The 14,190-nt window shown below is 37.9% G+C and overlaps 1 protein-coding gene across 1 annotated transcript in view; it reads right to left on the reverse strand.

Moving 5' to 3' along the window:
* The window catches only part of LOC132139185 (ras GTPase-activating-like protein IQGAP1), a 62,604-nt gene extending 51,392 nt beyond the window's left edge, over positions 1-11,212 (reverse strand). The window contains exons 1-2 of the mRNA XM_059547735.1: positions 10,877-11,212; positions 764-863 (exon numbers count right to left, since the gene is read on the reverse strand). Coding sequence (XP_059403718.1) covers positions 764-863; positions 10,877-10,958 — 182 coding nt within the window. The 5' untranslated portion in view covers positions 10,959-11,212. The remainder of the gene's footprint in view (positions 1-763; positions 864-10,876) is intronic.
* Between the last annotated feature and the right edge of the window lie 2,978 nt (positions 11,213-14,190).

Genomic DNA, 14,190 nt, shown 5'->3' on the forward strand with positions numbered 1-14,190 from the left:
GGTTTTTCTTGCAACCCAAGTTTCACTAAGTGTACCCTTAACCTTATATCTAAGGGATTTCTTAGCTTAAGGAGTTTCATGCTTAACCTGAACATACACTACCATTCAAGTGTTTGGGGTAAATACAATTTTTTTTAAAGAAATTAATACTTTTATTCACCAAGGACACAATTAATCAAAATTGATAGTAAAGACATTTACAATGTTACAAAAGCTCAAATAAATACTGTTCATTTGAAAGTTTTATTTATCAAAGATCCTGCAAAAACCAAAAAAAAATGCATCAGTGTTTCCACAAAAATATCAAGCAGCACAACTGTTTGTAACATTGAAAATAGAAAAATATTTCTTTCACAGCATATCAGCACATTAGAATAATTTCTTTAGGATCATGTGAAAGCTTGAATTAATTACTTTTTTATTATCATTGTTATTATTATCTTTGCTGTGGTGCATTCTCCTGATACACAATGGCTCTAAAATACACTTATGAGCTGCACACGGAACAGGATCGCTGTTGGATTTTCACCTTCTTGTGAAAGGTTTGTAAGTATATTTATTTTGCCATCCTGGTTAAAATAATACTGACTAATCACAAATAGACTACAGTATCACAAATAATGATACGTTATCACACTGTGAGCAAAGCCACATGCTATACAGGATTACCTCTGAAGTTCATGTCCTCAACCTTTTTCAGGAGAAGGACCCTAAGCATAGTCCATATGACCCATTTCTTTGAAATGTATGCACTTCTACTCACTGTTTGGCTTCCTCTAGGTGACAAAGGTATTCATAAGCAATATTCTGCCTCCTCCTCTCATCCATTTCTTCTGCTGACAGCCTCTCATCATCCACAATGGCTGAAAGGAAACAAAGGAAAAATTAACATAAACAAAGGAAAATAAAGTTGGGGAATACAACACCAGATATCAAAAATAGAATGTAGTTTTCCACTTCTGGTGGAATAACACATCAGAATGCTCAGCGGGACATTTTCCTCTCCTGGTGAATCAGCTAACTGTAGCACAGCCAACACTCCAGTTACAAACTATGACAAAAGTTAATGAGTGAATATCACAGCGTGTAGCCAAGTTCAATTCTTCTAATTATATTTTATTCAGTCTTTGTGCATTTCAGACAGCTGTTGACTTAAAGTCACCCTGGAATTCGCTTTCAGCAGCATAAACTGGAAAAAGTGTTTCAAAGTTCTTTAATCTGTAACACACCACACTTAAACAGCTATAAGATCAACCAGACAAAACACTGAATGCATGTGTATGCTTGAGGAATTTTACACAATATACAGTACACACGTGCAAAAACGAATCAGCATCTCTTTCATCACTGTCAGTGGGACGTGAAAGCATCAGATGGCAACACCTTCACGTCTAGCGGCTGTCAGCTGTCAGTACTGTTACATACAAAATCGTTTGTGATTGACCTTTATGTGATTGCTACTACATCAGCTCTCCGCCACCTACATCTTTACAACACCGCAAAGTTCAAGGCATTCACTTTATATCTGGTTAAGTAGAGCTGACATCATCTTGCATATCACTTAAGCTTGTCACAAGAAGTGGTTGATCAGTCTTCATTTGATGTAACTGGGCCAAAGTAACACTTGTTACATGCCATTAACTGTCACTTAATTCACGTGAGGAATTAAAGTTTTTCATAGAACTAACTTTGCTCATATTTTTTGCGATGCAATGACCTTTAAATAACTGGTCTCAAAGTGATTTTAGTGGATGTGGATTCCTCAAGTCCACACTGGTGTCCTGAGTAACAGAATCAGAAGTTTGGGGTTTGGTAAGATTTTTCTCTTATGCTCAAGGCTGTGATTAATTGATCAAAGTAGGGTTGCAAAGGGGGGGGGGGGGGGGGGGGGGGTTCCAGTAAATTTCCATGGGAACCTCGTCTGGTAAATTTTGCCAATTTTACAAATTTGATATTTACCAGGGATTTATGGGAATTTGGGGAAGCTATAAATTACTCTGAAGTCATTCTAGGTGTATATGACTTTCTTCTTTCAGACGAATTCATTTGGAGTTATTTTAAAAATTATCTTTCATCTTTCAAGCTGTTTAATGCAACTTAGCAGGTGTTGCACTGCATCGGTCCATGAGAAGTTTAATAAAAAGCTCATCCATTGAAAAAAAGTGACTCACACAGCTCCGGGTGGTTAACAAAGTCCTCCTGTAGCGAACCGATCCATATTCAAAACATAATAATAATTTTAATCTAGCTTGCGCTCACAGTTGTAAACGAAGCAGTTCTTGGGGAACGACTTATGAGGTCAGCTTTGCACTTGCGCCGTTCAAAAGTGACAAACGCAGAAACGCAGTGGAGAGATCAAAACAAAACAATGGTCACTAATTAATGTTTATAACATTTATGATTATAAATCAGCATATTAGAATTTCTGAAGAAGCACTGTCACTGAAGACTGAAGAAATAATGTTTAAAATTCAGCTTTGCATCACAGAAAAACATTCGGCATTAAAATCATTACTTTAGTCTTCAGTGACAGTGCTTCTTTAGAAATCATTCTAATATGCTGATTTATAATCTTAAATCTTATAAAATTTATAAAATCACATATATATATATATATGTATGTATATATATGTGTGTGTGTGTGTGTGTGTGTGTGTAATAGGGTTGTCGTGGTAAGGCAAATTTCCCACCGGTTAATCGACGTGTGACATCAACGGTAATACCGGTATCACCGTGGGGGTGGGGGGGAGGCAGAGGGGTTGTCCACTTTTCCCCTCTTCCTCGATTTTTAAATAGCTTATAAATGCGTGCGCATTATACATTCACTTTCGGATTGCCGGCAATTGGCTATTCGGCGTCAATTACTTGAATAGACAAAAAAAAAAAAAGCTCAGAGATATTAAATACAGACCTTTTATTAACATAACGAATAAAAATAACCCTATGTATAAGCTGAAAAACCTGAAAATTGGCAAACTGTGGACCCAAACAAATAAGAACCATAGAACGTTTATTGCCTAGCCAATATTAGAGCGTTATTAAAACGAATAAGAAAATAAAATAGGCCTAAATAAATTACACAAAGTTTAAATAAGATAAAACCATATAAATAAGAAACGGTTATAAAATAAAAACTTCCAAAATGACCTTAGCCTAAATAAATGACAAGTCAGTACTCTAAAAATAATAATAATAACACTATAAATTGGCATCTATTAACAGTGCTTGCAGAGTTTTTTTAGTTTTTTTATTTTGGGCTGCAGCTCAATGTCGGCTTCCTCATTTTGTTCTCCCTCTTCTCTCACGGGGTGCGTTGACTGCACCTTCCTACCGAGGATGACCGTTTCTTGGTCTCTGCAACATTTGGGTTATGGTCACCCTGGTAGTGCGGGTCCAGGAATATTGTCTTGCGCATAAGCTGCCGGCTTGCTTCTAGCAGAGATTCATATTTCTCGTCTAAAATAGATACGATTCTGGCTTTCAGGTTGGCTGTCAGTTGTCCATCCTCATCCGATGGGAGATCCTCATCCTCATCTGAGCACAGGGAGAAGAGATGACGCGGTTATGCTGATCTGTGATGTGACTGTCTCTTGGCACGCAGCATTGTTAGCGCATTCAGTTTTTAATTATATAGAATGCTTTCTTTTAACACCGTCAACACCGTCCATCGCAGCAAGCCTAATATGTAAAACAGAAAACCATTATTTTCAATTGTAATACTGCGAAATATTACTGTTTTGTTCGGTATTTTTATCAAATAGTGATGTGACATACAGCCCCGGGGAGCAGTTGGGGGTTCGGTGCCTTGCTCAAGGTCACCTCAGTCGTGGTATCGCCGGCCCGAGACTCAAACCCACCAGCTTAGGGTTAGGAGTCAAACTCTCTAACCACTAGGCCACGACTTGAGCAAAAGCTATGCAATGTTTAAAACAATAAATAGTAACGTTTCCAAACTTTTGACCAGTACTGTACTGTAAAACTGGCTAGCAGAAAGAGCATCGGAACTAGAGCTTGTTTATAGCTTAGATTTGTTATATCTTGTTTTTACAGGCTAACTAGCTACTGTTAAATCACTTTTTGGTATTTACTAGTTAAACTTGATTCCTGTAGATCAAATATATTTAAAATATCATAACTTAGATGTAGTCTTTGGGCTCAAATGCAGCAAGTGTGGCTTCAGAGAAAATGGAGGGGAATTCCCCTCTTAAGGCGGGCGTACACGGTGCGATTTTTGCTGTCGTACGAGTTCGCATGCGATTTTTTTCAATCGTGTGGAAATTGAGTATGCTCGTATGGTCGCGGCTCGTATCATTTGCGATGAATTACGAGCCGAGCAGAGTGGCTTACGAGCACTTCCCGACCTCCCGATCATTTTTAAACATGTCTAAAAAGTTTGTGAGCTACCGGTTTGAATTCGTGACATGTGTGCGGTTGAACGAGCCGATTTGTTGATTTATCTGAAGTTGACCAATCACGAACTAGGAAAACCACAGAAGAAGAACACGAACAGGGCAGCGCCACGGCGAATGTGGACTATTGACCAGAAGGATAAACTCGCTGAAGTCTGACAGGAACAGCGAGCGCTGTATGATGTTTCTAGCAACGTGTACCATGCTTTTTAGTTCTCTCTCTCTCTCGCGCGCACTCTCTCTCTCTCTCTCTCACACACGCATTATGTAGTTTACAGGGACTCTCCATAGACGTAACGGTATTCTATACTGTATATCCCCATACACTACCTCTATCCATTATGGAAAATGCATGTTTAAAATTTCTATTAAACACCGTATAGTATTTTTTTAAAGCCATTTGGTTTACGAGGGCACAGGAATTGTCCTCACAAACCATGTTTACATTGTAATACCTATTTCAGATATTTATAAACCTACAAGAACACACACACACACAGGGTGACCAAACGTCCCGGTTTCCTATTGCTGAAAAATAACATGTACGTGTAGGAAACAGTCACGGCTTGTATCAATATTTTATAAGCAGTTATGGGAGAGGGAGAGCAGTTATATTAGGCGCGTTCGACTTGAAGCAGCGCTGCACAGAATGACATCACCTGTATGGCATCAAAGTACCGCGAGAGGGATTCGAATGCATTGGATATGTGTGCTTTCTTAGCGCTCTCGCGGTACTTTAATGTCATACATTCTGTGCGTGCAGCGGTGCTTCAAGTCGAACGCGTCTATCAACTTCGTGCGATTGCTTCTGGAATTCGCAGGTTGTAAAATCGTGTCGTATATCATCTCGTCCGTACGATTTTCAGATAATCTCACTTGTGCCGTGTGCGTGGACATACGATCTTCCGACCATCCGAATTCGCATCGTGTACGCCCGCCTTTAGGTGACTAGAGGGGACTTGTGTGTAGGGGGGAGGGTCATTTTTAGACATCTGATTTATTATCTCACCTAAATGTTTGTTCCAATCTATGGTTAGTTCCGTCAGTGGTTTTATTTATTTTTATTTTTTATTGTTTTAACAATAGTATAGCCTGATTTAGTTGCATAGTATACAGTCGTGGCCAAAAGTTTTGAGAATTACATAAATATTAGTTTTCAAAAAGTTTGCTGCTAAACTGCTTTTAGATCTTTGTTTCAGTTGTTTCTGTGATGTACTGAAATATAATTACAAGCAAGTTTCAAAGGTTTTTATCGACAATTACATGACATTTATGCCAAGAGTCAATATTTGCAGTGTTTGTCAGGACCTGCAAATATTGCAGGAATTGCAGTCTTTTTCAGGACCTCTGCAATTCGACTGGGCATGCTCTCAATCAACTTCTGGGCCAAATCCTGACTGATAGCAACCCATTCTTTTATAATCACTTCTTGGAGTTTGTCAGAATTAGTGGGTTTTTGTTTGTCCACCCGCCTCTTGAGGATTGACCACAAGTTCTCAATGAGATTAAGATCTGGGGAGTTTCCAGGCCATGGACCCAAAATTTCAACATTCTGGTCCCTGAGCCACTTAGTTATCACTTTTGCCTTATGGCACGGTGCTCCATCGTGCTGGAAAATGCATTGTTCTTCACCAAACTTTGTTGGATTGTTGGAAGAAGTTGCTGTTGGAGGGTGTTTGGTACCATTCTTTATTCATGGCTGTGTTTTTGGGCAGAATTGTGAGTGAGCCCACTCCCTTGGATGAGAAGCAACCCCACACATAAATGGTGTCAGGATGCTTTACTGTTGGCATGACACAGGACTGATGGTGGCGCTCACCTTTTCTTCTCTGGACAAGCCTTTTTCCAGATGCCCCAAACAATCGGACAGGGGCTTCATCGGAGAATATGACTTTGCCCCAGTCCTCAGCAGTCCATTCACTATACTTTCTGCAGAAGATCAATCTGTCCCTGATGTTTTTTTTGGAGAGAAGTGGCTTCTTTGCTGCCCTTCTTGACACCAGGCCATCTTCCAGAAGTCTTGGCCTCACTGTGCATGCAGATGCGCTCACACCTGCCTGCTGCCATTCCTGAGCAAGCTCTGCACTGGTGGCACTCAGATCCCGCAGCTGAATCCTCTTTAGGAGACGATCCTGGCGCTTGCTGGAAATTCTTGGATGCCCTGAAGCCTTCTTTACAAGAATTGAACATCTTTCCTTGAAGTTCTTGATGATCCTATAAATTGTTGATTTAGGTGCAATCTTAGTAGCCACAATATCCTTGCCTGTGAAGCCATTTTTATGCAACGCAATGATGGCTGCACGCGTTTCTTTGCAGGTCACCATGGTTAACAATGGAAGAACAATGATTTCAAGCATCACCCTCCTTTTAACATGTCAAGTCTGCCATTCTAACCCAATCAGCCTGATATAATGATCTCCAGCCTTGTGCTCATCAACATTCTCACCTGAGTTAACAAGACGATTACGGAAATGATCTCAGCAGGTCCTTTAATGACAGCAATGAAATGCAGTGGAAAGGTTTTTTTGGGATTAAGTTAATTTTAATGGCAAAGAAGGACTATGCAATTCATCTGATCACTCTTCATAACATTCTGGAGTATATGCAAATTGCTATTATAAAAACTTAAGCAGCAACTTTTCCAATTTCCAATATTTATGTAATTGTCAAAACTTTTGGCCACGACTGTAATACACACAGCACAATTCAGTTTTAAACATTTGTTTTGTAATATTCATGTAATTTACACCAATACTTTCCAAGATGGTGATTTTTAAAATTTTGTGTGCAGGATTTAATAAATGATTTGTTCATGTTATGGAGGAGAGAGCACAGTGCATGTAGGGGGTGTGGCCTCAATAGCCCTGCAGTAAGTGTGCATGTGATTGAGCAATGTGTAGGGAAGAAATTAAACTGAAATTGCATTAAATCAGGTTGTTTTAACCAAGATTATGCTGCAAGAATTTTTCTCAACTACATTTAAGTCCCCAGTTCCTGCAATTTTGCAAATTTCCAGTTTATTCCCGTAAATTCCCATTAATTCGCATAATGTGATTTTTTCTGCATTATCACATGATCTTTCATTTATTTATTATTTACAATGTTGAAAAACAATTGTGCTGCTAAATATATATGTGGAAACCGTGACTTTTTTTTTTTTTTTTTTTTTTTTTTTTTTTTTTTTTTTTTACAATTCTTTGATTTCTTTTGAAAGTTCAGCATTCATGCTGAATAAAATTAAATACAAAAATTACGGACCCTAAACTTTTGAATGGTAGTATACTTCTGTCAAATGTTTTGAATCAAGTGTGTTTGTGCTACAATACTTTCAAATAAATGTCACATGATGTAACATTTTATTTAATACAAAAACTTTCATTTTTAAATGTACCATTGGATCACACACACACACACACACACACACACACACATCCTCTTTGTTTCAACTAGCAATAATAGTAAATATAATAAATAAGCAAATGTTATCAAATGTAATCAACACAAACAAATTCAGAGTGATGGAATAATGTTCAAACTGAACTGACCTAATATTGATAATGATCTACTGGATTTTGTGAACTGCATAACTTTTTAGACATTTACTTTATCTTGTTATTTAATCATTTATTTCAATGGCATGGAGCTGCTGTTGCCTCTTACTGTAAACACACTCACCAATCACATGATGCAACCAACACAATCATACGCAGTCCTGGGTAAAACCAGGACTGGATCTTGAATGAGTTTCTATTTTGAAATCACCCCGCTAAAAATGAAATCTAGTGAAGCTGTGCAAAGCTGATGTTGTGTCAGATGATGTGCTGTCCTCGTTCCACATGCCGTGACTGAACACGTCAGCATGATGTGCTTGCAGATCAACTGTCAACCACATCTCACCATCAAAACACCATCTAGAAAGAACTTTACAATCTGTAGCGTTTACCACAGAACTCATGATTGATTTTGAAAACAGGGCAGTAGCAGATGTAGCAGCACTCACATCACTTGGTTTAATAAGTTATTTGATTATACGATCACCTATCCCTTGACTGAATTATACACTGCATCTCCACAGCCTGGTGGGCCCCAGCTGAAACTTTAATAAAATAGTCAAATATGACACTTATTATGACTCTTGGTGAAGTAGGTCACATCCATTCTTACACGAAAAAGGCAACAGCATGACTAAAAAGACCAGTGCAGTTAAAAAGAAATCTAAAGAGAAATTGTGATGCTACGACAAGCAATGAGAAGCTCATTTCTACATGTGACAGGAAACAAGACTGTGTCCAGCTACCGAGTGTTTTCACATTCCTCACTCATCTAGTAATAATTAAGCTTGCTGACACACAGTCCCATGCTGGCCTTTGTTCGAGTAAATGAGATCCAACTCTGTAATGGCAAACAGCACTGCAAATTTCTCCCCCTGACACACAGGCTCAGGCTTGCCAGTTAACCTCTGTGGGGTTTGATTACGTAGGTCGGCCTTATCACCTCATTCTGTCCCACAGACAATAAACTTGATTTTTTGAAAACATGGCAACAAAAGTGGGTTCTCATAAATGTGGTTCTGCGTTTAAAATATTATAAACAAGCAAAGTGCAACAGCCACATGAGGAAACATCAGTGAGTAGATTCAGTTACCTGTTGTTGGATAAGAAACATTATTAACGGAAGCAAATTTCCATACAAAAAGATTGGGGTCTTTTACTTAGAAAGGATGCCTTAAATGGATCAAAAGTGACAGTAGATACTTTTACATTTTGAAAGTTTCAAACGAATGCTGTATTATTTATATTTTCAAAACTGATAATAAGAAATGTTTCTTGATGTGATACTAAAGACTGGCGTAATGGCTGCTGAATACTTCCTTCGAAAACATCTTAACAACCCCAAATTTTGAACGGTAGTGTAAACTGCGTCAGCCACTGCACCACACTTCTAGTGGCTGTGAGGGGGATGTCTGTTCGTCTCCAATCTCTCAAATCAACATGGGTCACAGCTACCTCATATGACAATAAGATGCAGTGTAAGCACTGATCTATATATCTCAATAATAGATCAGTGAGTGTAGGGCATTTCAGTCATATGATGTAATTTCCTTACTTTCAAGATGACTTCCGTTTTTAAAAAAATGTGTTAAAAATACGTGTGTTTCCTCAAGTCCTCAAGATGGAAGAGAATCAATTGTGATGCAGAATTTCTTCCAACTATTTGTGGGGTATCTTCAGCATCATAGTTATCTACAGCTTAAGGAGTTAAATTCAATATGTGAAGCATGAGATTGTGTTGTCCCATATCCAAATTCAGCTTTTTGTGAATAAAAATGGCAATCAATAACAAAAAAGACTCATGTAAACACTAAATAAATCAGCAGCGTGGAACCACAGGCCTTGTCAGCAGTTTAGCTGGAATGTGATCTCTGTGCCAGTGTTGACACGAGTTAAGTAAACTTCATATAATGAGCTGGCAAAAAGTTAGCAAGTAGATCTCTCAACCTTGATTTGATGCGGTGGAGTTAAACTCAAACTAGCAGGCTCTGATACACAACCAACTAGCAGTTTACATCAGAATTAAGCATCTGCTATATGCAGAAAGGATCTTAAACATTCTTCATCCTTCTAGATATACACAGTAAGACAGTGTCTTACCAGCATGGTGCAATGTGTGTGTTTAATAAAACCTGCACAGATAAACTCCTTCAACAGAATTCCTCAAATATCTGCACTGTACAGACTGTCAGGTGCTTTTACAAAGGGCAGAGGTAATGTTTAACTGGAGAAAACTCTCATGGAGCTCCTCTTAGCTCAGACCACAGCAAGAGATCTAATGCCAAGGATACACAAACACATTTCTGAGGCAACATAATATATAAGGACATGTCAGAGATAAAGTGGGGATTTAGCACTGGACAGAGACGATTAATAGTTGTACAGAGTGTATCTGTAAGGCCCAAAACACAATATAATGTCTCATGTACTCATGCACAGAAGTTTGCACATTACCATGGCTTCTTGATTAAAAAATGGGAAGTGGGTTTGACAGATATATAAGTGGAGGTTAAACTATAGATTTAGACACATCACATCTGTATTTTTTTTTCTTTTTTTTACAAATTGAACGTATCTATGGTATTGTTTGCTTAACTTTCTACATACCAGCAATCAGATCTGCATAACAATTATAATCAATAACACTAATTATACACACACACACACACACACAAACACATATGCATATGCATAATATTAACATGTATAGTGCATACTGTTGAGGAAATAATCATTTCCTCAATATTATGCATGAACATGTGCACCAAACTAACATCCACTGCACTGATGACAGATGTCAGATCACTGTTGCAGCTACTCTGGCTGACCAACTGTCCAAATTCAATTAACACTCATTTCGTTTCATATTTATAGAGTAGTTTCATAACTGACATGAAGTGAAGTCGCTCTACTTACATCCATATCGTGGTCTGAGAGAGTTTGCGCCGTCTTCATGGTACATCCTGCTTCCTCTGAAACTCTGCAGAGCCTCCACCATAAACTACGCTCGTACTTTCTTACACTTCAGACTTCTTTCTCAAGCGAGCAAAACGAAATCTACATTTGTCATAGCACTGGTCCCCAGCAAAACGCCGTGCCCATTTGCACTGAAGCGCTTCGGTCACTGCGACTATACCCTCGCCTGTCAACCTGATGGAAGCCCCACAGTGTGTGTGAACTCATGCTGAAGCTCTGCTTTCGCTGAATGACGCGGCTCCACCTGCTGGCGGCGCGCGACGCCCACCTGACCTCACCTGACCTCACCTCACCCGCTGACCGTGTTCAGCTGATCTACACTATTTCTGCCTGATCTCACCCTTAAAGCATACTTACGCTTTGTTGTGTAAACTAATGTAGTAAGGGGGACGATTCTGTTATTAGATAACAATCTTGACTTGAAGAAAAACAAATGATAATTTATACTTGTTTAATGTGGAGTTTTTATTTATTTACGAATATATCTATGAATTAGATTGTATTATAAAACAATGCAAATTAAACTCAGAATTAATAAATAAATAGCCTAAATAAAATTTATTCGCTGGGCTATAAATTATTAAGTAATATAAAAAATTAAATTAATTAATTAATTAATAGAAACACGTTACTTGTGTACACTCTGACGCTTGTGAAACTCAAAACCTATTCATAATTTACCGTAAATATCTGGCCCAGCTTAATGTATGTATGAATGCCTGGTATATTCCTAGACAGTAAAAGGGTATATTTAATATCCTATATTTTACTAATATATAGGCCGACACGTGCAACAGGTCTCCTGCAGATGTCAGTGTTGTACTACATTTAAAGAACCAATGCAGACTTCATCATAGCATGGGGTAATTTTGACAAATCATCAATGCACATAAAGCACACAACAAAACTGATCACAGTGGTTGAAGGAGAAAAAGGTGTCTGTCCTTGCATGGCTTAGTCAGAGCCCAGACTGAAATTAAACTGAACTTGAGCAGTTCTGCAAAGACGAGTGGGCAAATACTGCAAAGTCTAGATGTGCAAAGTTAGTAGAGACAGAACCCAATAGACTAAAGGCTGTAATTAAAGCAAAAGGTGGTAAAAAAAAAAAAAACACCTACTCAAGGAGGTGATCCTTTTTTTAACTCAGTGATTCAGTTTTTTTTTGTTTGTTTATTTTGACATGTTGGTGTTACATCTTTCACTAGGATGCTATAAGTTGCACTGAAAAAATACAGCTGGATAAAACAAAAACTATCCGTCTTCATTTCAGGCTGCAAAGCAACTAAATGTGATTATTTCAAAGGGGCTGATTCTTTTCTATACCAGCTGTGTTTGTGTGTGTGTGTATATATATAATATGGCTTAATATAAACATACATTTTCTCCACCTCTGAATACATGAGCCTCATCAAATAAAACTTGTTTCAGATCAGTTGCTACAGGCTTATGTGGCCAGCCTTTATGAATATTTAAACTTGTGGTTGATATTGTCTCTGCTGTTCATATTTGCAGTCTTTTCCTATGGCTCATTGTTGTGAATTTAACCTATGTATGCATGTACACAAATGAGTAAGTACAGTCAGTGTTTGTTTTCTTTTAATAAAGATTTGCTTCATATTAACAGACACAGACACTTTTCACAGCACATCTCTATTACCTTCACAAAATATGACAGCTGTATTCTTGTTTTCCTTTTCTGCCATAAAACACCCAACAGTGCGACATTCTCTGGAGAACTGAGCACACAGACCCGAAACGTTTAATACATGCAGTTTTGCTGGCTCTTAGGGACAGTGCTGCATTGACAAATGAACAATGAACAGTTTCAGCGGTGTATGTACACTAAAGATTCATCCACTCAAGCCCTCAAAAGTTTTTTTCACATAGTATTCAGCATGTGAGTCGATCACTGTAACCATATGTACAAAAATACATGGATAAGCACACATTTACCCATACACAGACAAATATACACACACAGGTTGTACTGTTCACAAACATACACACATTTCAGACAGCATGTTTATGTTAAAATATGTGCATGGTTTTTCCGATGAAAACAGTCTTAGACCAAGGACAGTACAGCACTGATCATTTATAATCTGATTTATAAATAACGCTTTCGAGAATCTGCATAGCTTTGCTGAGAGTGAGACAGCATTAAGCCACTTTGGTTAGTTGGAAGCCAAACCAAATACAAAAACATCAATGGTCCTTAATGGTCTTAATCTCTTTAACTGAAATTTCTTATTGTAGAACTCTGGAAACATAGCAAAAGCTAGATAATAGTAACAATATTGATTTATCTTGTTCAGGGAACTGAATTTGGCACTGAGATGGGATCACATTATGAGACGACCAAGCAGAATTTTCAGTATAACATGATGTATCACAATTCATACTGATATGGGGATTTGGTGCTCAAGAAAATTTATTTTTTATATCAACGTTGAAATATATATTCAAATAAAGTTATTATGTAGAAGCAACCAAAAAGCACAATTTTCTTCAGTTGGCCTTGGAAATGATACTTGTAAATGAATCACGTGTCATGTGGTTCTCAAACACATCTCTCTTCCCTCTCTACAGATCGTAGACTCCATATGTTGAGGCGGGCCTTTAAAACTCCCTCTACACTTAAGAGTCTTTGAGATTGTTCCAGCACATCATTCTGATTCTCATCAGTCCTTTCTGTCAAGACTGTAAGATGGTTTGCATGAGTGACCGTGGCAGACACACACTTTGATATCAAATACAGCAGCCACCTCAAGTTCATATGTGATAATGATCTTATGTAGGAGAGGCACAGTTTCAAAAGGCCATTCGCTGTTAGACAAATCACAAAGTGGCAGAACAAGTCAAATAACACACGCCTGTTGTATATGAACTCAAATAGGCTTTGCTGCTTACAGTAAAAAGCTTATGAACAAAATATACTCTAAAACATCTGCAGAGCACAAATATTACTTTTTTATATAAATTTGGCTACAGGAACTTTATACATGTACCTTGAGCATTACTACGGTGCACAGTTGTGGCCTGTTTCATCAGAGGTCGGAGCACATTATGCAAAAGGCTCGATTCTAAAATAAATAAATAAATAAATAAAAATACAGTAATAATATTGTACAAAATGATGGTTTTTAACCTCATTTGAAATATAATACTTAATGAAATACTCAATAACAAAACCTTATTCTTACATTAGAAATGCATGACACCATATCTGGATCTCCAATGATGTTTTCGGTATG

This window comes from Carassius carassius, chromosome 4 (genome assembly GCF_963082965.1).
Source record: "Carassius carassius chromosome 4, fCarCar2.1, whole genome shotgun sequence".
Classification (NCBI taxonomy): Eukaryota; Metazoa; Chordata; class Actinopteri; order Cypriniformes; family Cyprinidae; genus Carassius; species Carassius carassius.